The sequence below is a fragment of the Pteropus medius genome, unplaced genomic scaffold (genome assembly GCF_902729225.1).
Source record: "Pteropus medius unplaced genomic scaffold, Ma_sr-lr_union100, whole genome shotgun sequence".
Lineage (NCBI taxonomy): Eukaryota > Metazoa > Chordata > Mammalia > Chiroptera > Pteropodidae > Pteropus > Pteropus medius.
In genome coordinates this window covers 7,170,984-7,194,516 of record NW_024351729.1, presented here as the reverse complement: position 1 = coordinate 7,194,516, position 23,533 = coordinate 7,170,984, and the positions used below count along the sequence as shown (strand labels likewise).

Here is a 23,533-nt window from a genome sequence, read left to right as displayed (position 1 = left end):
TGCCTATCTATCAACAACTTTAAATGTAAATGGATTAAATGCTCCAATCAAAAAACACAGAGTGGCTGAATGGATAAGAAAATAGGATCCTTACATACGCTACCTGCAAGAAACTCACTTTAGATCAAAAGACACAGACTGAAAGTAAAAGGATGGAAAATGATATTTCAGGAAAATGGAAATGTTTAAAAAGCTGCGGTAGCAATACTCAATACCACGTGAAATGTACTTTAAAACAAAGGCTATAACAAGAGACAAAGAAGGATCCAGCAATTCGACTTCTGAGTATTTATCTGAAGAAATGCAAAACACTAATTCAAAAAGACATGTGCACCCATGTGCTCATGGCTGCATCATATACAATATCCAAAATATGGAAGCAAACTAAGTGTCTATCAGTAGATGAATGGATAAAGAAGTGATAGATATATACAATGGAATATTACTCAGCAATCAAAAAAGAATGAAATCTTGCCATCTGCAACAACATGAATGGACCTAGAAGGTATTATGCTAAGTGAAATAAGTCAGACAGAGAAAGACAAATACCTAAAAAACAAAATAAATGAACAAACAAATTCATAGAAAGAGAGGACATTTTGATGATTGCCAAATGGGAGAGGAGTTGAGGTAAAGACAAAAAAAGGGAAGGGATTAAAAAGCACAAAGTGGTAGTTATAAAATAGTCATGAGATGTAAAAAAGTATAGCATAGGAAATGTAGTCAATAACATTGTAATAACTGTAATGACAACATGGTGTCAAATGGGTACTAGATCTGTTGAACTGATCACTTTGTAAGTTAATACAAATGCCTAATCACTGTGTTATACACCTGAAACTAATATAATATCGTATGGTGGGGTGGCTCCATAGTGTAGTGGTTAGCAAGTCTGCTTTACATGTAGAAGGTCCTGGGTTCATGTCCCAGGTGGAGCCATGGACCATATCTTGGGTGCGCCAGGCCCCAGGGGTGTTGGACCATACCCCGGGTGCGGCAGGCCCCAGGGGCGTTAAGCCCTGGGTGCACACTGAGAGCGTGTGGGAGGAGACACCCCGCCTTTAGAGATCCAGTTCTTAAGGGGAGATGACAACATCCATAGGTCAGGGGTGGAAGTGATGGGGGGCGGAATTAAAGAAGGGGAAAAAAATAATGTAATATTGTATGGCAACTGTAATTGAAAAGTAAAAAAGTACTTTTAAAAAAATAATAAAATAAAATAGATTATAAGCTCTCAGCAGAGAGCAAGCCTTTCCTGAGTTCTGGACCTCTCCTAAACTCTAGCCTCTTCCTTCATAATTAGTATCACATGTTCTGAAATTATTTACTAAATGTTCATTGATGTCCTACACTCAGCTACCCTAACTTATTTTTTTCCATTCAGTCTTTCTGATCTATATTTTCTTTCTCTTTATTTAACAGACAGTGTGGAGCATTCATTATTAAGACAATTGGGCAGCTCTAGTCCAGCTCAACTGATTTCTTGTCCAATGATCCTTGCGTGGCCAAGATCCAACTTCAACGAACCGGGTAGAAGCTGCCCATTGTGAAACTTAGGGTTAGTTAATACCTTGCCATACTTATTTATCCCACTATAAACTGTCTAAATTTGATGAAATTTGCTTTTTCACCTGTTTTACAAAATTATTTAGGTAGATGTGGCTTGTTGGTTTTTTTAATGTGTTACTCTAACTGTAGTGACATTTTCTACATGTTTTATCTATTCCATAAATAATAACCACAATGAGAATAGTGAGGTGTCTTTCATTTTCTCTGCTTTGTGTTATTTCTTTTCTTCTCAACCTTTTAGAAGTTATATTTCATATTCTTTGCTATATATTTTAATATTTAGGATAAGAGTCATTTCTAATAATAGCAGAATTTTTAATACTTTCATGCCTTTTATATTTAATCTTAATGATTAAGTTCTACTTTGCTACTTTGTCATTTAACATGTTTTTGTCTAATTGTTTATTTGTTACTGCTACTCTTCATTTAATTTTGCTTCTGCCATGGTTTTCAAAATTTAAGTAGTATTTATACTTCTTTTTTATAACATTTTCCAATTAGAAATACCAGCATGATCAACATGATAGGTATTTTTGCCTTTTCATGTGATTATTATGACTAATATTAAAATTCTTCTCTAATATTTGAGATAATGGTGCAGCCTTCCTATAACATAAGCCATTTGGTACCAAATTTTGTATAATATGGATCACCTAATACAATTGTTTTGATAAAAGGGCTCACCTCTGACATGATCCCATAATATTGACTGATATTCCACTGTATTTTAGTATCCTTTGAATGCCTTAATCTTTTGACTTTTTCTTTTTATATGTTACCAATATATTCAATTATATATGTTATTAATTTTTAAAAGGACAATTGCTTTCATAAAAAGCCAAACTATTTCTTTCACGACAGGAAAACTTTACATTCTGATTCTAAAACCAAGTCTTATTATAAAATTGGAAAATAGTGAGGAAAAGCCATTATTTAAAAGTTACAGAACAAATCATAAGTGTTATCACTAAAATTTCTGTAGTAGTATAAAAAATCCTTCTTATATTCATTTGCAGTCCTTTCACTGACTTCCTAATTTTAGAAGAGAAGGAGAAAACCATAAATACTGGTATTACCCTGATAAATCTGTCTCTCAATCTCCTATTCCATCCTCAAATGTCTTTCATGCTCAGCTGCAGCAGAAATAAAAGGACATAGACCCCAAAGTTTTTCCTGGTGAGTCAAATAGGGTGTGTCTTTTAAAACCACAATGAATATGTTTGCCAGTCAAATTGCCAGTTTCATGAGACCAGTAGGCCATATGAACACATACTAGCATACAAGGATCCCATGTACATTAAGTATTCTAGGTTTTTAAAAGTGTAAATAGACTAGTAAATTCTACAATGAAATTTCAAAAGGTTTTGTTTTATAAGTAAAAATTATTAACCACTGATGTCAGAGATCTTCTTTTAATAGCTCTATCCTGAGAACAAAAAAAGTTAATGTTTTGATTTTCAAAATGTTAAACATGATGCTAAACAAATCCTGAACCTTTAATAAGAATTGATGATGTATTATTAGATAAGGAACTCTGATAATAATTGATACCCAAATGTGTTTCTTCCATAGAGCTATACAGATTATATGCATATGCATGTATAATATATATACATATATAAATTATATACATACACATACACATTATGTATATATATACACACATATATATTATTCATACATATACACTTTCTTAGAATTTAGTTTTACTTTGAGAAGCTAATCAAACTGGAATTATCATCAACCTGAATATATGGAGAATATCATCAACCTTCTTCATGGCACAGCTTGATAACCCAAACGTGTTACTTCTAAAAACTGACAGATTGGAAGGATGAAAATTCTCCTTACATAAGCAAAGCCTCTTTTGTTTTTTTGTAAATCTTCTATAGATATATTTGGAAAATAAGTTTTTACTTAGTACCCACTTTGAAAGGCCAATCCAAAGACGTCTGAAATTCACTCTGTGTCAGAGTGAATTCAAATATTAGTACATGTACAAAAATCACAAGCTAATAATTTTACAACCTGTTTTCCCAAAATCTGAGAGACAGAAAGATGATAGAATATCAAAAGATAAAGGATCTTGGAAAATTAAGACTTTAACTTCCTGTCAGCTGATTTCAGAAAGATGGATTAGAAAAAAAAGGTGTGATTTAGTTTATAACATTGCTTTATAAATTCCTGCCAATAATGGCAGTACAATATTTTCAAATAAATTTATATATAACTCCCTTATATAGGAATGTGTTTCCTGGATTTATGCTATGTTTAACTATAAAATAATGAATTGGGGTCACATACACAAAAATTCTTTGTATCTTTCCCAGAGATAATGCTTGAATAGTATTAAAATATAAAATCAAAGGACTAGAAAAGACTTTAGGAGGGCATCCTATCCAACTTTGATATCATGCTTCAACATGCCCTATTGTTATAATAGTAAATTGCTGGCCCCTAGCCTTATACTTTGACTAAAATTTATTCTGAAATCTCTACTGACTTAAAAGAGGAAAAGGGCAAAATTTAACCAAGGTTGAATATAATATTCATAATTAGTACTGTTTCTTTCAACTCTCTTCAGTGTTTTCATTCCTGTGCATAAATTCCTAAAAATATTCTATCAACTTCTGTCCTTCCATGTTGAGTATCACTTTCTGATGAGCAGCTCTGGTTATTGCTGTTTGTTGGATCTGCTATATGTTTTTGTCTCTTCACTTTTATGTATTGCATAAATTTGCTAATATTTTCTACATTCTCCTGGGTCCTCTCAGAAATCAAGTGCCATTCAAGATCACTTGTTTTATTTCACACTGTCATTATTTTATTTCTCCTTTCCATGTGACATAATCCATCTTCAGTTTTCTGTATACTAGTGTCATAGTAATGTTGATGTTATCTACTTTCTGACCTATCAAGATCCACAAATATAAAATAGCAGGCATAAATTTCAAACTAGTGAACTAACAGATTAAGGATTTCCTGCTTTATCATTCTTTTTAGGCATGCTGCGTAAAACGGCATCAACTAATATAATGTCAAGCCTGATTGTATTGAAGTGAAGATAGACAGTAACAAGCCAAATAGTCATTAAGACATTTTATTTAGGCTAGTGAGTGGTGATATTATATTGACATGACTTATTATTAAAACATGTAATTAAAAAAATTTCCATCTACTGATTTGTCAATTTTCCTTATTTGACATGTATTTCTTAGTTAAAAAAAAAAAAAGCCAATACTTGGTTATTTACTAATATTTTGGTATATGATTTTCCTAGTGCGGCTATTATATTAACCTCATTTTTGCATTTCTACCAAGGTGTGGACTCATGAGTAATTGTCACTTAATATTTCTCTAAAGGTGATATGAGTTATAAACATGTTGGTATACTTCTTTTCTTTGGAAAATAGGGGGTGTGAGAAGCTGCTTTTCTATACTTAGGGACGAAAGCCTTTTCCTGCTTCCCAGGCTGTCTTTTCCTCCTTATGTTAGCCATTTTACTTAGTGGTTTTTGTTCCTCATTGGAGAAAATTTAGGGGGCAGGGGAGCCTAGAACCTCACACTTCTTTGGGATGTACCTGCAAGATTCCAGTATGCCCTAAGGCCTAAAGAGAGAATTTCTAATAAAAAAGCCTGTTAATTAGATTCTTACTTTTCATTTCCTCTTTCATGGAATAGGGGAGATAAAATACATCTCTGAGAGTTTTCTTTCTTGGGGAAAATAATGCTTGTGAAGAGATGATAGTTTTTTGTGGTGTTATTTTCTTTTATAAATAAAGTTTCGGCTCTGAAGTATAAAATCTTCAAAGTAAACGTCTCAACATTTTTTAGCGTTTATTTTCCTCTCATTACTTATTATTGAGATGCTTTGTGTCATGCTCTCTATATTTTTGTCTTTGATAGGTTTCAGTGTTTAAAAAGTATCCCTTTGGAAAATTTCAAGCTAAAACTCAAACTATATTCTTCCTATTCCATGAATTCCCTAAGCCTATCAGTTTTCCTTTCAGTCTGGAAAGAATCCCCCATCTGTTCACCTGTATATCTTCTTTCCAACTTGTTTTCCAAGTACCATATCCTTGTTATTTGAATCAATTTTTAAAAATCCAAAACAACTGAGTGTGCTGACAATGAGAAAGACTTCCCTCCATCTGACTATCATTAGCTTCTGAAGTCCTCTATTTTCTATTTTGGATAGAATGTCTCCAGATTTTTAGAGACCCTGAGTCTTTCCTTATTCACCCAATTCAGATAACTTTTTTTGACTAAAAATGATAGGGCTTAAGGATATTTGGATTGGTAAAATTAAATCTTATACAAATTAAACCTTAGACACAAATAAAATGTCTAATCTAATCCCTTAAGCATCTAGGACTCTGGATTAGAAAATATTTCAATTCTAAAATAAATTGTGATAAACATGAAACTGTTTAATCATGCTTGAATCAAGTAACCTGAATATGAACAGTTTCCTAACCAAAATAGTGGGAATAGAATTATCTTAGAATTAAGTTTTTTAGATTGGTAATCAAAAAATTTCTTTAAAAATGCATAATTCAGCATTCTGGGAAATATAAGAAGGAAGACAAGGTGTGAAGAAAGGCGTTCTAAATTTTCTCAGAAAACTGTTAATCCCTCTGGTAGCAAAAGATATCTATAGGCGGTACCCTTGATATTTTGTGAACATGGCATATTTCCATGTTTTTGAAAATATAAAGTCCACCAACAAAAACAAATGAACCTTTGGTTGCTTTTCTTCTTCCTTTCCATTCTTGCTAATAACTGTAATATAGGCATTTATCAGTCTTTGTATAAGCCCTCCATGTAGTGTTTGCTATTATGGGAAAGAGTACCTATAATTTAATTTTCTCTTTTACATCCTAATGGCAAGTACCAAATTCATGCCACTTTTTATACTGATAAAATATGTGTGGTTTTATGATAAATGGATCATCAACATAATTGCCTACTGAAGTCTCCTCAGCTCAGTAATTGCAACAGTGCCTAATGTTAAACATAGCCTGATGTCATTGGAAGGAATTTTCTTACAGCACTGATTTTGATAATTACCTTTATTTTACAGTACTTCATATATGTTTCTTTTCTGGTTAGAAGACTATTTTTGTAACTTCACAAAGTATCCTGAAGTGATGTGAATAAACTCTTTATGTAATTGCACTATTTAAACCATTTTTAACCCTAGAAACATCTAAGTCTGATATGCCATAAAAAAATTACCCATTTTTATGACTTATTCCTGATAGTTACCTATTCTATTACTGGCAAATCATTTCATTGTTAGTAGACATGCTCAGAGTGTTGGTAGATCAATAGAGTAGCATAAGTGTCCAAATTATGGAAAGTACAATGATATATTATTAAATATGCCTCATTAGAGAAATTTTGCTTTACATCTTAGAAGCTTTAGTTCATTTTCCTTAATTATATGTAGGCTGCTAGTTTTTAGAAGAATTACTAGAACACTTGGTATTAAGTTTCTATTGTCAGATTCAGGCTAGGCATTTGATTTGGCCTACATGCTACTTCCACAGTTCTGTTCAGCTTTATGAAATAAACCCAGGCTCCTTGATGCTTATATTTTTCTTGAATCACAACATTCAAACTCAAATCATTTAAAGTAGGCAGAGCAAATGATGAGATTTTTAGGCAAAAGAATTTAGCTAAATACTGATGCTCTTACATAGGCATTTAGTCATTATAGATGCCTTAGCTGAAGTTTTCCTATTTAAGTGTCTTGAGCAAAGCAGTATGTCCAGAAGCTATTATGTTCAGCAGTGGATCAAATAAAAATCACTTGTTGGAACACAGAGTCTGTTCATTGAATGTTTTACTTAACAGTAGGGTAAAATATTACTATTTATTATTATTATTATTATTATTATTATTATTATTATTATTTCCCTGATTCTTTCTGGATTTTTACTTCCTCATATATTTTGTATATCACTGAGTACATAAATCTTCTTTTTAACAAATTTTTACCGAAGTTCAAGGATGGCACAAAGGAAATACAACCTAATAATTTAGAAATACCATTAGATAGGGCTATTCTTGGATCCTTTTTAGTGAGTCTTTTTATAGCTTTAGGATTCCCGTCTAGCCACTGGTTATAAGGTAACCTACTCTTTCTAATGGGAATTTCCTAAAACACACCTTGTCTCCTCAAAATCCAGGCCCGGTTAATATTATTCTTAAAATCTTTCTCTTAAGTGATTTTAAAATAGGAGCCATTAAAAATGCATTAAAACCCCAATTTTCTTGAAATCTCTTAATAGGACCCAGGGTTACATTCTGTGAGCTTTTCAAACCTTCATCTATAGGTTTGAAACCTCGATATTCTCAAAGTCCACACTTTAATCCTAGAAAAATATTTCAGAGCAGAGGACTCAATTCTTACTCCACCTTCCTCTATTGATTCTGTTACATAAAGTCTTGGATAACTATTTTATCCAATAATGGAAAATAACTAGCCCCATCTGTGGTCTGGTAACAAATATGAGGATTTTAGATGTGCTTAAGGTTAAATGTTTTTGCTTTATTAAGGGAATTAAAGAAATCTTAGAAGCCAGAATATTGGAGGTGCAGCGTAAAATCATGGTTTCCTTTATTCACACACACTTAAGTAACATAGACTTGTAATCTGTAACAAATAGAATAAAGGTTTTATCTATAAAAAAACAAATATCTTGATAAAGTTTGAAAAATTTGGTCATCATCTGACTATCTTATCAACATGATAATGTCATGTAAAACTATTTAAAACATTTTTGGTGACTGAATTTTTCACTTTTGTTCCAGATGTTTCATATTCATAGACATAGCCATGGCACATACAGAATATATACATAGCAACAGGCCATTTAGTGTAATATGGAAAATTCATAAAACACTATCTTGATAAAAAGATAATATGTAGAAAACTCTAGCTTTATTTTGGTTTTGCAGTATTTAAGTTTATATATATTCTACTTATATTAAATGTTTTCAAAAAACATTTCAAACTCTAGGTTTACATTAGAAAATTTGTCATACGTTAATACAGATAAATATATTGTATATATAATATATGACCATTTATTTTATACCAGTTACTATGGATAAAATTGACACTATTCTTAAATATATTTAAAGTTATCTCCATATCTATTTCTGGCCCTTTTGTCACTCATACAGAAGTAAAGGGTTCTTATACTATCTTAGCAAGTATAAGCATTCACTTTATGTATCATGTCAGATTCAACATATATTTCTTCCTTTAACACAGTGACATTGTCAATAGTCCTTTTTATCTTTCATTCAGGTCTTAGTTTGTGAGACTTCTGGGATTTCAAAACATTAACTTTGAATAAAACTTACACATAACATTATATTTCACCTTTTAATACAAAGAAGTTATGATCGTTTGCCCTTACAGAATTGAAAAAATTTGTATAATTTAAAAAATGCCACATTAAGTAGAACTTTTTAAAATTAAAAAATGGCCATGCCAACTTTTCTTTAAATGCTGCCTGTTTAATATATATCCCAACTTACTTCTGTAAAAATACTCTATTCCTTTTATAGAAGATTGGATTAATAATAAAACAGTAAAAAGTTATGTAAATAAGCAATATTTAAATTAACTACATAGAAATTTATTCTAACATTATTGAAATTTGATTGTGCAATACTAAGAGTCTTATTTCTTTCACCATTTTAATTTCATGTTCATTCCAAGACCTAAAACTGGTTTGTATTTCTCCTGGTAAAAAATAAGAATTATACATTAAAACCTTATAATTAAGAAGATGATAACCCAATTATAATTTAATTTTTTATCTAGTCTCATAAAGGATAATAAACTATCCATCGATGTATATATATTTTTAGGTATATCTCCAGAAAGTTTCTGGGCTAAATATTTAGATTGAGGAATAAACTGTAATAGCATAGTTATATTAAAGAATATTCTGGCACATCCCAAGGCCACTCTATTAAGAATATTTTATTTTACTACATTTATTTTGAAAGTAACATGCTGTGTATTAAATCCAGTGTTCTACAATTAGAGTCCTACTCAAAAATACCATGAAATAATCTAATACTCCACTTGTCTAGTGTTTTCAGTATACATTTTAATCTGATATTTATTATTCAGGTTTATTCAGTATACACTAAGGAATTTTCATTCTAAAACTTTTGTAAATTTCTAGAGTCCAAGAGTAATTGCATTTTGTTTCAAAAAAAGGTTTACATTTGAAGTGTTTTTCTTAACTAATTTATTTTAGGCAGTTGTGCTCTTTACCAAATGTAATGACATACTTCCACAGTGCATTCCATTCTATAAAGATTATATTACTTCATTTTTCTCTCCAGACCTAAACTACAGAAAAATGGAGGTGGTATGAAAACTTATTAATGTATCAAAAAAAAAATTGCTATTTATTGCTTAATATATGATATTTTGCTTATTTTTATAGATAATATACATATCCATAATAGCAAAAACAGCTTTAATAACGGCAAAAGATCAGTGTTTTAACTTTTAATTATCCATGTCCTTTTTACTACATCATAATATAAAAATGAACAAAGGTATGGAAATGAAACCCTCATTCCTTGTCTCATAAAGTTCTGAAACAACCAATGATATTATCTAAAAGAAATGTTTAATTCATATAAAAAGTATTGCCTAAAAAACATACCTTTTTTCTTTGGTGTTCTGGAAGAAAACATCTAACAGATAATCATTTTATACTATAGATTAACAATTTGAGATGATTTAATATTTTCAGTATATTTCCTGCAAATAATATTTAGATCTTTGTTTTTAACATGTCTTTGGTACCAAAGAAAGCTACACAATACCCACTTATGTAACGTTTTTAGCAACACATAAAAGAAACTTCTTAAATACCTCATTAGTACCTGACCTATTGTGCAAACTATTAAAAAAAGATACTAATACATGTAAATTTTTCCTAACTCATCTTTACACCCAAATACTGACTAGTAAAGTTAACCTTAGGATTATTCAGGCTATATCCAGCTACTTGTAAGAATAGCTGTCAATTAAAATAACACATCTAAAGTCTATGGCCATGCCACCCTAAACACTCCTGATCTCAGAAGCTAAGCAGGGTCAGGCCTGCTTAGTACTTGGATGGAAGACCACCTAGGAATACCAGGTGCTATAGGCTTTAAAAAAAACAAAATAATAAAACAACACATTTAATGTCCTAATGTCTGTGCCAAAGGGGAAATGAAAATAAAACTCAGCAACAATCCTATGTTTATCAGATAGATTTGTATGCCTATGCCCTAGCTATGTGTATTACAGAGAATGTTTAAAACTCCTGAGCTCAGAAGTACCTACCTTCGTATATTGAACATTTAAAACATCTACCTCTACAAACTTATCAATGATGGGTTTTGATAACTCTTTTGAACTTAGTCCCTTTCTCACTACTCTCAATGTTAAGCAGTAAATTTTCACCATTTTTCCTTTTTGTCTACGATCAGGTCGATTTCCTAATTTTTACACTTAGCTACACACAGTTATACATTTCTACTGGTTTTTGTGCCCCATAACTGATAACTACACTTTGAGATGATGGTCTCTATGGATTATGGAAAAAGGAAGAAGTGCCATATAATCTTCCTAGGCTAGAAAACTAATTTTATAACATCAGTTACATCCAAAAATGTTTTATTTAAAATTTGCTATGAATTAACTACTTTTTTAGAAGCTGATTTTTATGTTGACATTTTAATTTTTAAAAATTCTGCTTTGAAGATTATTAACTAACCATTTTTTACCTGTCAATGTCATAATGTTAAAAATATTTCCTTTATACTTAGCAAAAAATACTCCTTCCAAATCTTAAAATGGTGTGAAATCTAACCATCAGCTCTCATGCAATTAACAGCACATATTTTCAATAATTTTATTTTAGTTAAGATTTTTTATAATACCAAAATAGACTTCTTACACATTATAACTTGGTTTATTTAATTACATTCCAGTAATGAGTTATAAATGAAACTAAACTCATGACTAAAAAGTTTTACTTTCTAAAAATGTAAGTCTCTATAAAATAAGTTGTACAGAAATATAAAGTTAATGCAGTAATTTCAGTTTACCAGGACTGAAAATTCTTTGCTTTATGAAAGCCTTAATAAATTCCTTTAGTGATTTTTGAAGGCAGTCCAATAAATGTCATATATTATTTATAATGCATTAGTCTGATTCTATCAACATCATCATCTACCATGCAAAGAATACTGAAAAAGCGCCTATCATGCCTTGCTAACTATGGAACTGTGTAGCTTGAATTTAAACAGTTCTGAAGAAATCATTTAAAACACAAAATAAAGATGGAAGTGTTCTTGGCCTTCCAAGTTAGCAAGAACTTACTTTTTAAGAAATTTTTAAAAATACAATTTAGGTGATGGCTAAAAGTTCTATATAAACATATGTTTTATCACACTTTTTCAAGGTGTAGCCCATGCTCAAGATAATAGCTACATTTCATTTTAAAAAAATGTAATAAACTAAGACATAATAGTCTTTATGCAATTCATCATAAAGCTTCTAATGTGGGGAAGTTAGAATGTTTTGACTGTCATATATGAGATTATAATTTATCAGGAATTATCCAATATGTGGCATTTTAGCTAACAGGGTGGTATTTACTTTAGTAAAACTCGAGTCAGAGGCATTTAATCTGATTTCTGCAGGCTTGTTAAAACAGATGTCATAAGAATAATATATGTTTAATAAATTCATAGAACTTAAATTGTTAGCAACTAGATGTCTTTTAAAAAGTTCATTTGTATTAAAACTGTATATATGAAATGAAAAAGTTTCAGTGTTTGTAACCTCCAATAAAATTATCTGGCCTTGTTACTATAATAGTTAATTCAAATAAAACTTTTGAATATTGATATGTTTTCATGTATAGAGATGTGTATTTTAAGTACCAATTAGTAAAATGTTATTTCAAAATACTTAGGTTCATGAAGTTATGATAACATACTTTCACTTAGAGGGGAATTGTTGGAGTCGAGAATTTGGAACTGCATTCTAAAAATAGGAAACAAAAGGAAAAAGAAAAATAGAGACTATACAATTATTAATTTTTTTAATTTACACAAGCACATACAAGCAGATAATAAAGGAAACTCTTGAAAGCAAAAGAATATCTGTTTCATAATCTAGTTTCAAGAACTAATTCTTCATCTTGAAACACTCATTGATGTATTTCAATTAAGGGTCCTTATTTAGACTTTGCATTTTCAGGTCTTTGGATCTGATTATACTGCTTCCTCCTCCCCACAATACAGCGCCTTCAGTATATTCTCACTGATTGATTATGGTGTTGGTACTAAGCGTCTTCAGTATATTCTCACTGATTGATTATGGTGTTGGTGCTAAGGATGGTGCTGACATTCTGACATGGAGATAAGTAGGCTCTCCTGTTTTATAAGATGTATAACCTTAATCAAGTTAATCTCTGTGCCTCAGTTTCTCATCAAACAGAGAAGGAATAACACTTCACAGAATTGATGGGAAAAGTAAATGAGAGAACATAGAAGTGTTGGTTCCCTCCCTTCACCTTCGCTTATTACTAAAGTAACAGTTAGAAAATTTAGCAAAAGTATGGCCATGAGATTCTCCCTTTTTAATAATCCATAATGAGGATTTACTGAACAGGTAGTATATTTGCTGACATTTCTATTCAAAAAACAAATTATTTTCACAGAGGCATGCATGGAAAAAAGAAAAAATTTTAGTCACAAAATCTTGCCTGCAATAAAATTATTTTTTTCACACTTAGCAGTGATGATCCCCTTGGTAGTGAACATTAAAGCCGGAAGTGCTAATGTCTAATATAAGTTATAGTTTTACTTTCTCATTGCATGGTTTCTCTGGACTCATGAAAGGCAGTTTCCTTTTTTTTTTTTTGCAGACTTGAACATTTCTTGTCATTTTTAATTTTAGCTTTTTACATTTTGAGGCTATTATTAGATATACAAGCTCATCATTCTTATAATTTGTTGGTACATTATTCCTTTTGTATTGTCTCAGTTGATCTTTAGTAATGGTTTCCCCTTCAATATAGTCTATTAAGATACCAGCTTTCTTTTGGTTTAATATATGCCTAGTGTTTCATGTCATATTTAAAGTATATACCTTTTAACTACATATAGCTAACTTTTTAAATTTCAGCTTGAACATTGCTGTCTTTTGAGAGAAGGTTCATCCTATGATTTATTATTATATTACAATTATACATTTGTATTTATTTCTTCCATCTTATTATGGGTTTTCTTTTACTGTATTTTTCATTTTTCTTTGCCCTCTTTTTCTCCTTCCTATCTTCTGTTGGATTGAGTTTTCTTTAACATTTATTTACATCTGGCTTGAAAGAAATACATTCTATTTTTATTATTTTAGTGATTAACCTAAAATGTGTAACATGCTTGTTAACTTTATATTTTTTATATTTATAGTTTTTTACCCAATGGATGCTTCTAAGTAGTTCAAAGGATGCCAAATTACTGAAACTACCTTGTGTTCTGAATTAAAAGATATTACCTTTTTAAAAATATTATAATCAGGAAAAAAAGTATAGTTGGTCATATTTTATTGAATGTTTAAGAGAATAGAATGTTTATTCCATCTATAAGTCAATCATAAACTAGTTTTTGAAGATTCATCTTTATGTTAAATCCCACAAACCAGTGACTGTCAACTAATGAGGGGTACGTGCACAAGGCATAGCCTTAGGGTGGAATAGCATAAAGTTAGTGTCATTTTCACCGTACCACACAGTTAGAAAAGTGGAATTGTCCATTTCCACAGTTATTCCTAGAGCTGTCCCTCCAGCCTACCCAGGCCTTCTGCAAATGTTTTACCCCAAAATCCTTAATGACTTGAAGGTGGAGTTCATCTCTCCTTGGAGCTATAATATTCTTCTTGCAGATGGCACACATGGTTTCCTGAAACATCTTGACATCTCATACCATCCTGTTCTTAAGTGAGAAATTGTAGACTTAAAATCTGTGGTGAGTTAAACTATGTCAGAAGGTGAATGGGGGTAAAATTCGGTTCATAGCCAAGGATGGAACTGCTATACTACAGCCTCACCTTACTTTGCTGAAGATCCAAGTATGGCTGAATCTCCCAATAGCTATTGATGAGAAGAGGAACAATAGAAAGTATATTATTTCTAGTTGTCTAGGCCATAGGAAGATATGGCCTAATATCTACTGGGTGGGTAGCTCTTCTCAATTACCTTTCCTCATCAGGAAATATAAGTAGAAATTGATGAATGTGATCTAATCTTAAGCAGGGTATTTTAAATATGGTCAACAATTCCCTATTAGATGGCTCCTTAATTCAGAGGCTCTACACTGGGTGATCCAGGACTAATAAACACTAAAGAGAATAAGCTAATTTCACCTCCGAATGTGTTAGTCCCTTCCCCTTGGCTCAAAGTAGTTACTGATAGAGGAAAGCAGCTTAGGCCAGGCTTCTTTTATCCTGTGTCTCAAAAAAGAATAAAGACACTCTTCTCAGAAAGTTAAAATCTCTAATTAACCTTAATTAACTTGGCTGTTACTGTTGTGGCCCTTCCAGCAATATTAACTTCCATATTTGGTAAGTTACTATTGATAAAAGTTAACCAACACTATCCAAAGTTCTTATGAGGAAGGGGCAGGGCTAGCTGTGTTGTGCTAAAATGACATATTTTATTCTGTCTTAGGGACTCAAAGGCTTTCTTCTAGAACTGATCCCCCTAACCTGTGCTCTTAAGAGCCATGTCCCAATCACAGGTACAAATATGGAAAAAAAAATTTTAAAAGCCCTGTGCCTCAAGGCCCACGTTCCAGCCTAGGCCTTCTCAAGTACCTTGGCATCAACTTAATACTCAATTTAGCAGGCTCTTCTCGGGTCTTATAGTCACACAGGTCCTTAAGAAAAATGATGAGGCCTATTTCCAGAATAACTGATATTTCAGTGAAATCAGAGGTTGTCTCTATTTCTTGTTCCAGCCTACTCTTGACCCTATATAGTCAGAGATCTTCTGACTCCAGAGGTGCCTAATCTATACGTCCACTTGTGGAATAGCCCCCCTTAACATGTATACTGCCCACAACTTGCATGACTTCATAGATAGGACTATAGTCTACCAAGTTGACATCTTGTTATTACTATGACATCCTGTGAACACCTGACCAGTGCTCTTATCATAATCTCCTGCTACACTGCCTCCAAGAATAACCTAAAATGTATATTTAAGAGCTTCAAGGGTAGTATTTGGGAGAAACTTCCTTCTTTAATGGGATCCAAAGATGCCAGATAGGGTATTAATAGTTCTGCAGTAGGGGCATTCTTAGATGTATAAGTTTATCATCTTCCATAAGTGGTTAGGATACCCTCTTTTGGAAATGCATGCCCTTCAGTTTTAAGTTTTACCTATCCTTCACTTGCCATTCTTAAACTGCTGGATTAAATTGAATATATCAAGTAGCCAAAGGATATTTGCTTTACCTCTTACAGAGAATCCAACTAGTTCATCTTCCATATCACCACAGAATAAGTCAGATCAAACCCACCACACTTCTTCGCTCAAAATAAAGATATTTTGAGCGAAGAAGTGTGGTGGGTTTGATCTGACTTATTCTTGTCTTTTAAAATAATTATGCCCTCTCCTCTTTGGTTCCCCTATTTTCTTGTGCCCTCCAGCACCACAGATATTCTGAAAGCCAGTTACATGCCTACACAAATAACAGACTGCATAAAAGGAACTCCATTAACATCCAGCAAGCAAAGGTTCACTGTGTAGACCAGCACTAGGCCATAGGAAAGATTACTTAAATGGAAGACACTTGCCTCTCCATTCATGATAGGAACTGTAGGACTGCTAAAAGGGTACTTCCAAGGCAGAGTTTATCATTCCGCTGATTTTCCAAGACTTGTTTTCTTTCATCCATGTAAACATCCCGTTTTTCACCATTCTGCTCTGTAAGCCCTAGGAGATATTACATTCCATTCTAGGCCCCAGTAATCTACCCTAGTCATCCCAGCAGGTAACTGGAATATATCCTATGGAAAGCCCAGGATTCAATTATGAAAAATAATGAAGGTCTAAAGGAACATTTGTAGAAACAGTCCTTTCACCTTTAAAATGCCTTCACGCGTTCTTTCCTAAGCAGTGTTTCCAAGCAAACAAATCTCTCACCACACTGATTATAAACAGAGACTGGAGCTGAATAGCAGCACATAGAATAAATCTGGGGGAACTAGCAGCACAATAGTTCAGATCATAGTGCAGAATGGATATTTCAAGGCAAGTTATTTTAAATTTTGGCCTAGTGGTCCAATCATCTATGAGATAATAACACTGGCTTACACTGTCGTAATCATTGTATAAATTGATACTTTAACATCTTCTGTGATGTTCTTTTATGGAGCCTTGGAGAGATCCCTAAATCTAGTTTGAGATTCTTGAAGTATTGATCATTGCCTCCCTTCACCATCGCCTTCAACAAATGTGACAAAATAGATCTGAATAAGGTACTTACAAACTTTTAAACTTTAATACTTTAAAAGAGCAAAAGAAATTATCAGTAAAAACTCCTTAAAAGTAAATGCATTAACATTTATAATAATTATTCCGCAATTTCTATATTGTGTCATAGACCTTGATTGACCAAAAGAAATCATATATGGTAAATTATGTATGAGAATAACAAAATTAAGACTAATATAAAAAAAATTGCCCTTTTGAACTAGAATTTTTAAATCATACCTCTAAATCTGTTCTAAAAGTTTAAAATTTTAACATACCAAGTCTCTCAGGAGAGCTTTATAACTTATAGTCCAAACTTGATAAAGTTACTTATAAGCTTACTAAACATTTAAGTAAATGTCATTTTTCAGTAGTCTAAAAAAACCAGGATTCTGATCTTCATTGTTTTCTGTAAAACAGCAGTGGTTGCACTTATCCCTAATTTTAAGAAAAACAATAAAAGTTTTCTTTAAATTCTGCAAAATTCGAAACAAAACTAATTTATTCTAAAGATTCTGAAACCTCAATGTTAATTCAATATGAGACTAGAGCCATCTACTGGTTGAAACGTAATGTTACAAAGCACAACAAACTATTAACTAAGTATAGGGAGTCAGTGTTCTCAGAACTAAAAATATAGACATGAGCAAAAATCATCCAGTCTAAGACCCTGATTTTTAAAAGTGTTCTAAAATAACCTCTTTTTAACAGGAGGGCCAACATATATAACAAAATAAGGTTAAATGCTGAGGTAAGGGCCTCCAATCCCCATTCTAATTTGCCCAGCAGAGGCCAGGCCAATGGAAAACAAGCCATAAGAGGTAGTCTGGACAAATAACATAACCGTGGTTTGGAAAGGAGCGCAGTGAGCAGGAACAGCATCAGCAAAGATGTCCCTTACCCATTTCTCACCTAGAGACATCTTAGAGACACTGGTGTGCAAAGGACAGTGGTTAATGGGCACAGAGAACTAAAGAATAGCTGGTAGGCATCTGAAAAGTTTTACAAGCCTCTTTTTTTCACAGGAACATCACTTATGTGCTCATTTGACTTAGAAAACATTAACTTTCCTGAAAATGCAAAATAAGAAAATCATTCATTTGCTTTTTTACCACAAGTCAGTAAGAACTGAGTTTCTAGGTCCTATGGGCTTTCACCAGCCAGGCCCTGGACTGGTCCAGTCGTGGAAACAAGAGCCCAGTTTCAGGCCCCAGCCGCCTCCCTTCGAAAGGGCAAGGATGTCCATAGAATCGAGGCAAGAAATAGAGCTCTCCAAGGCCCCTCTCTGTGGCAGAGACCCCCAACCTAGATAGCAGCTTGTCAGCTAGGCTTGGAGTGACAGGCTGGAGCAAAGTTCCAAAGACTCGCAAACATTCCAAGGCCACATGAAGCACAGTACCCAGCCAGGGAGCATCCACTGGGCTCTCCCACTTCAACTTCCATGGTGCATGCCTTTGGACAAAACCATTAGTTTGCCGAACACAGCTGGACACTGCCTCTAGAGCCTTATAGATCTGAAAGTTAGCATAGTGGTCTGCTACCTGCTTGGGCAAAGCGGCCACTGCACTCACCAGAGCATAGTCATCTGCCTGAGCACGAACTGATGGCCCCACCAACCCCGGCTGTCTGGGAAAGCAGGTAGTGCAGAAGACCGGGTAGGTCCCAGAAGGATTTATTCTATTGGCAGTGCATCGGTTCAAGAGACCTCCCAAAGCATCTGCCAGCTCAGAGTCTAACAACTTAACCACCTTTTCATCATAGTAATCACAGTCCCAGTTGGGGACACCCTGACGAAGGAGAAAGTAGCGAAAGCCATCCACAGTATAGCGGTCGAGACAAGTCCTGGGATCCACCACGTTGCCCAAGCTCTTAGACATCTTTTGGCCACAGACTGTCCAGTGGGAATGGACATAGATGCGGTGTGGTGGGCTCATGCCGGCCCCTAAGAGGAGGGCAGGCCAATAGATAGCATGGAACTTGAGAATGTCCTTGCCTATGATATGCGAGGTGGTCGGCCACCAAGACTTGAACTCAGCATTTGGGTAGCCAATTACAGTTAGGTAGTTGACCAAGGCATCCAGCCATACGTAGATTGTCTGCGAATCGTCCCCTGGCACCGGAATGCCCCAGTGCAAGTGGCTACTTCTGCGAGAGACTGACAGGTCCGGCAGCTCCTCCTCCAGCCACTGAAGGACTGCCTGATGAAATGGCTCGGGGTGATCGCCCGAGGGTCGTCCTGCAGCCACCGCTGGAGCGGCTCCCGGAACTGGGAAAGTCTGAAAATGTAGTTTTCTTCCTTAGTCCAAGAGACAGGATGCCCGCTTTCGAGAGATACAGGACATGAATCCCCCGACGGGCCCGGCTGCCAGGTGACCTTGGTCTCAGGCAGGAAGCACTCATCGGAGGCGCAATACCAACCTTCATAGAGCCCCTTGTAGAGCAGACCCCGAGCCCTCAGCACTCCCCAGAAGTGCTGCACAGCCACCCGGTGCCGGGCCTCGGTGGTGCGGATGAAGTCGGTGGAGGAGATGTCAGCGTCCCGGAAGAGCTGCTGGAATTGGGCCGACACTCGGTCGCACAGCTCCGTCGGGGTCAGGCCCGCAGCGGTTGCTGCCTGCTGAATCTTCAGGCCATGCTCGTCGGTACCAGTGGAGAATCGCGTGGCGGCGGCACTGGCAACCTGGAGCCGACGGTGGCGGCATAGGGCGTCCGCCAGGAGCGCGGAGTACAGGTGCCCAATGTGCGGCGCGGCGTTCACATAGAAAATGGGTGTCGTGAAGTAGGCGCGCGCATCGTGAGCATCCTCGCGGGCACCGAGAGGGCCCGAACTGTAGAGCCGCAGGCAAGTGTAGTCCAGGAGCGAGACCCTACTCCCCAGTATGCGTTCCAGCAGCCGCAAGGCAGAAACTCGCAGCATGATGCCGGCCCGGCCCAAGCAGCGGAGGGGGCGTTCTAGAAGCACGTGTGAGGGGCGCATGCGCAGCCGGCCCTCCCCGCCGCTTCCGGCCGGAAAGCCAATGGAATCGGCGCCCCGCCCGCGCCTCCTCTCTCCGCGGGACTCGGACCTGGCAACTGTGAATTGTGGCAGCTCGCTGGTCGTATAGCTCAGATGAACTGGGCTTAGGGGTGAAAGCGGATAAATGTCTTTCTATAACATCTTGTATGCCCGGCTTTAGCTTGTAATTTTATATTTACAAATCGATTTTCCTCGCTAGGCTGAACTGTGTGGGCAAGAATTTGTATGCAGTTGTTTCAGAAACCCCATTCAGTGGCTGGCACACCGCAGGACATAGAGTATGCCCTCTGTATTAGGCCCTGGTCATCGTAGGGCTCTGAAATATCATCTAAATTTTATCTCATAACCTAGTAGACACAATCTGGAAGTAGGAGACGGAGAAAGGAAGAAAAATAATTAGCACTTTTTTTCAAGTTCACTTTTATTAACTGAAGCCTAGTTCTTTTGGAGGGGATGCCTTAGTAGCCCAGAATTAATATTAATCCTCGCTTCATTACATGCTCTCATCTTTGGTCTATGACTAGCCATCTTCCCCCACCACCACCACCACCACCTCCCTTAAATACTTGTTAATTTAATAATAAAATGGAATGGATCGCCTGTGAACCCACAACTCACCCTAAGAACTAAAAGTGGTTCTCTTAAGTGTGGTCCCAAAAGAGCAGCTTTAGCACCACCTCAGACCTCATTAGAAATTCGTATTAGGCCCCACCTGACCACCACCACCTACTCAATCCTGTTCTCCCAGAGGTAATCATTGAACTGAATTTTGTACTTTTGCGTTCATGTTATCACATACACAGTATGACTAAGCAACATAATGCTTCATTTTGCTTGTATTTGAACATTTTTGAAAGGATGTCATAACTACATGTAGTCTTCTACTTGCTTCCTTCACTCAAGATTTGGTTACTAAGATTCATCCATGTTTTTGCCTGTAACTAGTTAATTCATTTTTACTGCCTTATAATAACTTATGAATGGAGGCATATGGTAAATTTGATCTGATTTCTATGGTGATACAGAATGTGGACCAGTCAAATTTCCTGTAGGAGTTCCAAAAAGAACAACAAATACCCTTTGGGTATTTAGTTGATGTACTCTATTCGATTTAGCAGTTTAAGAAGGGCAAATGAATTATAGGTAAAACTTAAAACTGGAGGGTATGTACACACTGCAGGACTACGAAACAAATCCAGTTCAGAGAAATCAGGTTCTCCAGCAATATTTTTTTCCCTTTTCCCATGGAATCTGTTCTTCAGCATTCAAACATGCTATTTTTTCCTTCTATCTTAAAAAGAAAAAAATTCTCAACCTCTGTTGCTGCTCTTTTTCTTTATAGCAGAACTCCTTGAAACAAATGGCTGTTTGTTTATGCACATTTGAGTGATTCAAGTTTTTCCTCTTAGGAATAGAATACAACTAACTTTCTTATTTGTATCTCATAGTACTTCTATGCTAAAGTTTCTCTTGGATATATAAAACCTAGAGAGAGATTGATGAATCATAGAAGATGTGAATGTTCAATTTTGAAAGATAATGCCAAGTTATCTTCCAACATGGTTAAACATTTACGTCCCCATCAGCAACATATCCTTTAAAAGATCTCTCCAATACTTAGATATTATCTACTTCATAATTTTTTTCCAGTCAAACAAGTATAAAATGTTATTACACTTAGGAACAATAGCCAAAAGATGGAAACAACCCAAATGCGTTTATCATCTGATGAACGAATGTGGTATAGCCATACAACGGAATATTATTCAGCCATAAAAAAAGAAGTACTGATACATACCACCACATACATAAACCTTTAAAATATTGTGCTAAATGAAACAAATCGGACACAGAAGACCACATATTATAGATTCAATTTGTATGAAAGATCCAGAATAGATAAATTCACAGAGACAGATTAGTAGTTGCCATGACATGGGAGAAAGTTGGAATTGAGAGTGAATGCTTAAAGTATATAGGTTTTCCTCTTGGGGTGATGAAAAAGTTCCGAATTTAGATAGTGACGATCATGGTACAATATTGTGAATGTACTTAATGCCACTGAACTGTACACTTGAAAATGGTTGAAATGGTAAATTTTACATTGTGTGTATTTATGACAATTAAATGTTATCTCTGTGTGGTCCTGGTTTGCATTTCCTTAAATAGAAGTAAAGTTGAGCATCTCTTCATATATTTATTAACCATATATTTCTTTGCCTGTGAAGTGCCTATTTATATTTTGTATCTACTTTTCTATTGGCTTGTCTTTTTATTTATCTACAGGAGTTCTTTATATATTCTTGGTACTGTTCCTTTATTGGTTGATACTTTGCAAATATCATCTACCAATTAGTATCAAGTCCTTTCATATTAAAGAAGCTTAATGAATCGCAGTTCTTAATTTTAATATAGAACTTATTACAATTTATATTATGATTGTCATTTTATGATTTATTATTTATGATTCTATGATTATCCTTTTGCATTAAAAATACACAGTACTGTGATGTCAGAGTAAATATCCATATTTTCATAAAAAAGTATAAACTTTTTGCTTTTGGTGTTCAATTTCTTTATGTTGAATTGAAATTTTTATATGTGATATGAAGTAGGGATGCAATTTTTTCCCCACAGAGATAATCAATTTTTCTAGCTCCATTTCCCTACTGATCTGCCATGCCACTTCCATCATATATTAAATTTCAGATGCAGGTTTCTGTTTCTAGGCTCTCTATTCTGTTGCACTGGTTAATTTGTGCCTAGCTTTAATTACTATAAATTTATAATAAGTCTTAGTATAGGGAAAACTAGTCTCTCTTTATTCTTTTTCAGAAATATCTTATACATTCTTGGCCCTTTTATCTTCCACATAAATATTAAAATCAACTTGACAAATTCCATGCAAAAACTTGTTGGGGTTAATGTCACCATTGCATTAAATTTATAGCTCAATGACAGCGTCAAGGGTTTGGGCGGAGATATATTTGCAATATTAAGTGTTCCTAAAAATGAGTATGCATGTCTCTCCATTCACTTAAGTGTCCCTTGATGCTGTTCAGTAATGTGTTATAATTTTCTGCATACAAGTCAGGCTTATATTTTGGCAGATTTATTACTAGAAAAAAACTACATAGTTTATCAATAATGCAAATGGTGTCCCTTTCTGAAAATTATGTTTTTTAATTGTAATTGATGTATAAAACTGATAAAATCTAAGCTGCTGTACTCTGTTTGAAAGAAGAGTGGCAGGCAAACCCAGTGCCCAGCCTGCTCAGCCTCACCTTGTGATCAAAGCCCCCTCTCTTCATCAAAGCAGCATACATAATTTGAAAACTTCTGATTTAGAAGAATAAACAGTTCATAA

At 34.5% G+C, this 23,533-nt stretch overlaps 2 protein-coding genes and 1 pseudogene across 3 annotated transcripts in view; 2 read left to right on the top strand and 1 right to left on the bottom strand.

Annotated features, from left to right (window-relative positions):
- The window catches only part of BOLL (boule RNA binding protein), a 48,609-nt gene extending 46,858 nt beyond the window's left edge, over positions 1-1,751 (top strand). The window contains exon 8 of one of the 2 annotated variants that reach the window (XM_039844343.1): positions 1,423-1,751. In XM_039844343.1, the coding sequence (XP_039700277.1) occupies positions 1,423-1,446 (24 nt within the window). In that variant the 3' untranslated portion in view covers positions 1,447-1,751. The remainder of the gene's footprint in view (positions 1-1,422) is intronic. The other variant, XM_039844341.1, reaches the window with a different exon arrangement.
- An 8,909-nt stretch (positions 1,752-10,660) lies between these two features.
- LOC120587860 (uncharacterized) lies at positions 10,661-10,769 on the top strand (annotated as a pseudogene).
- Positions 10,770-17,151: 6,382 nt separating this feature from the next.
- On the bottom strand, positions 17,152-20,127 carry MARS2 (methionyl-tRNA synthetase 2, mitochondrial). The gene is given in 2 exon segments (XM_039844340.1): positions 17,152-19,368; positions 19,371-20,127. Coding segments are annotated over 2 exon segments (1,839 nt in total). The 3' UTR covers positions 17,152-18,286.
- Between the last annotated feature and the right edge of the window lie 3,406 nt (positions 20,128-23,533).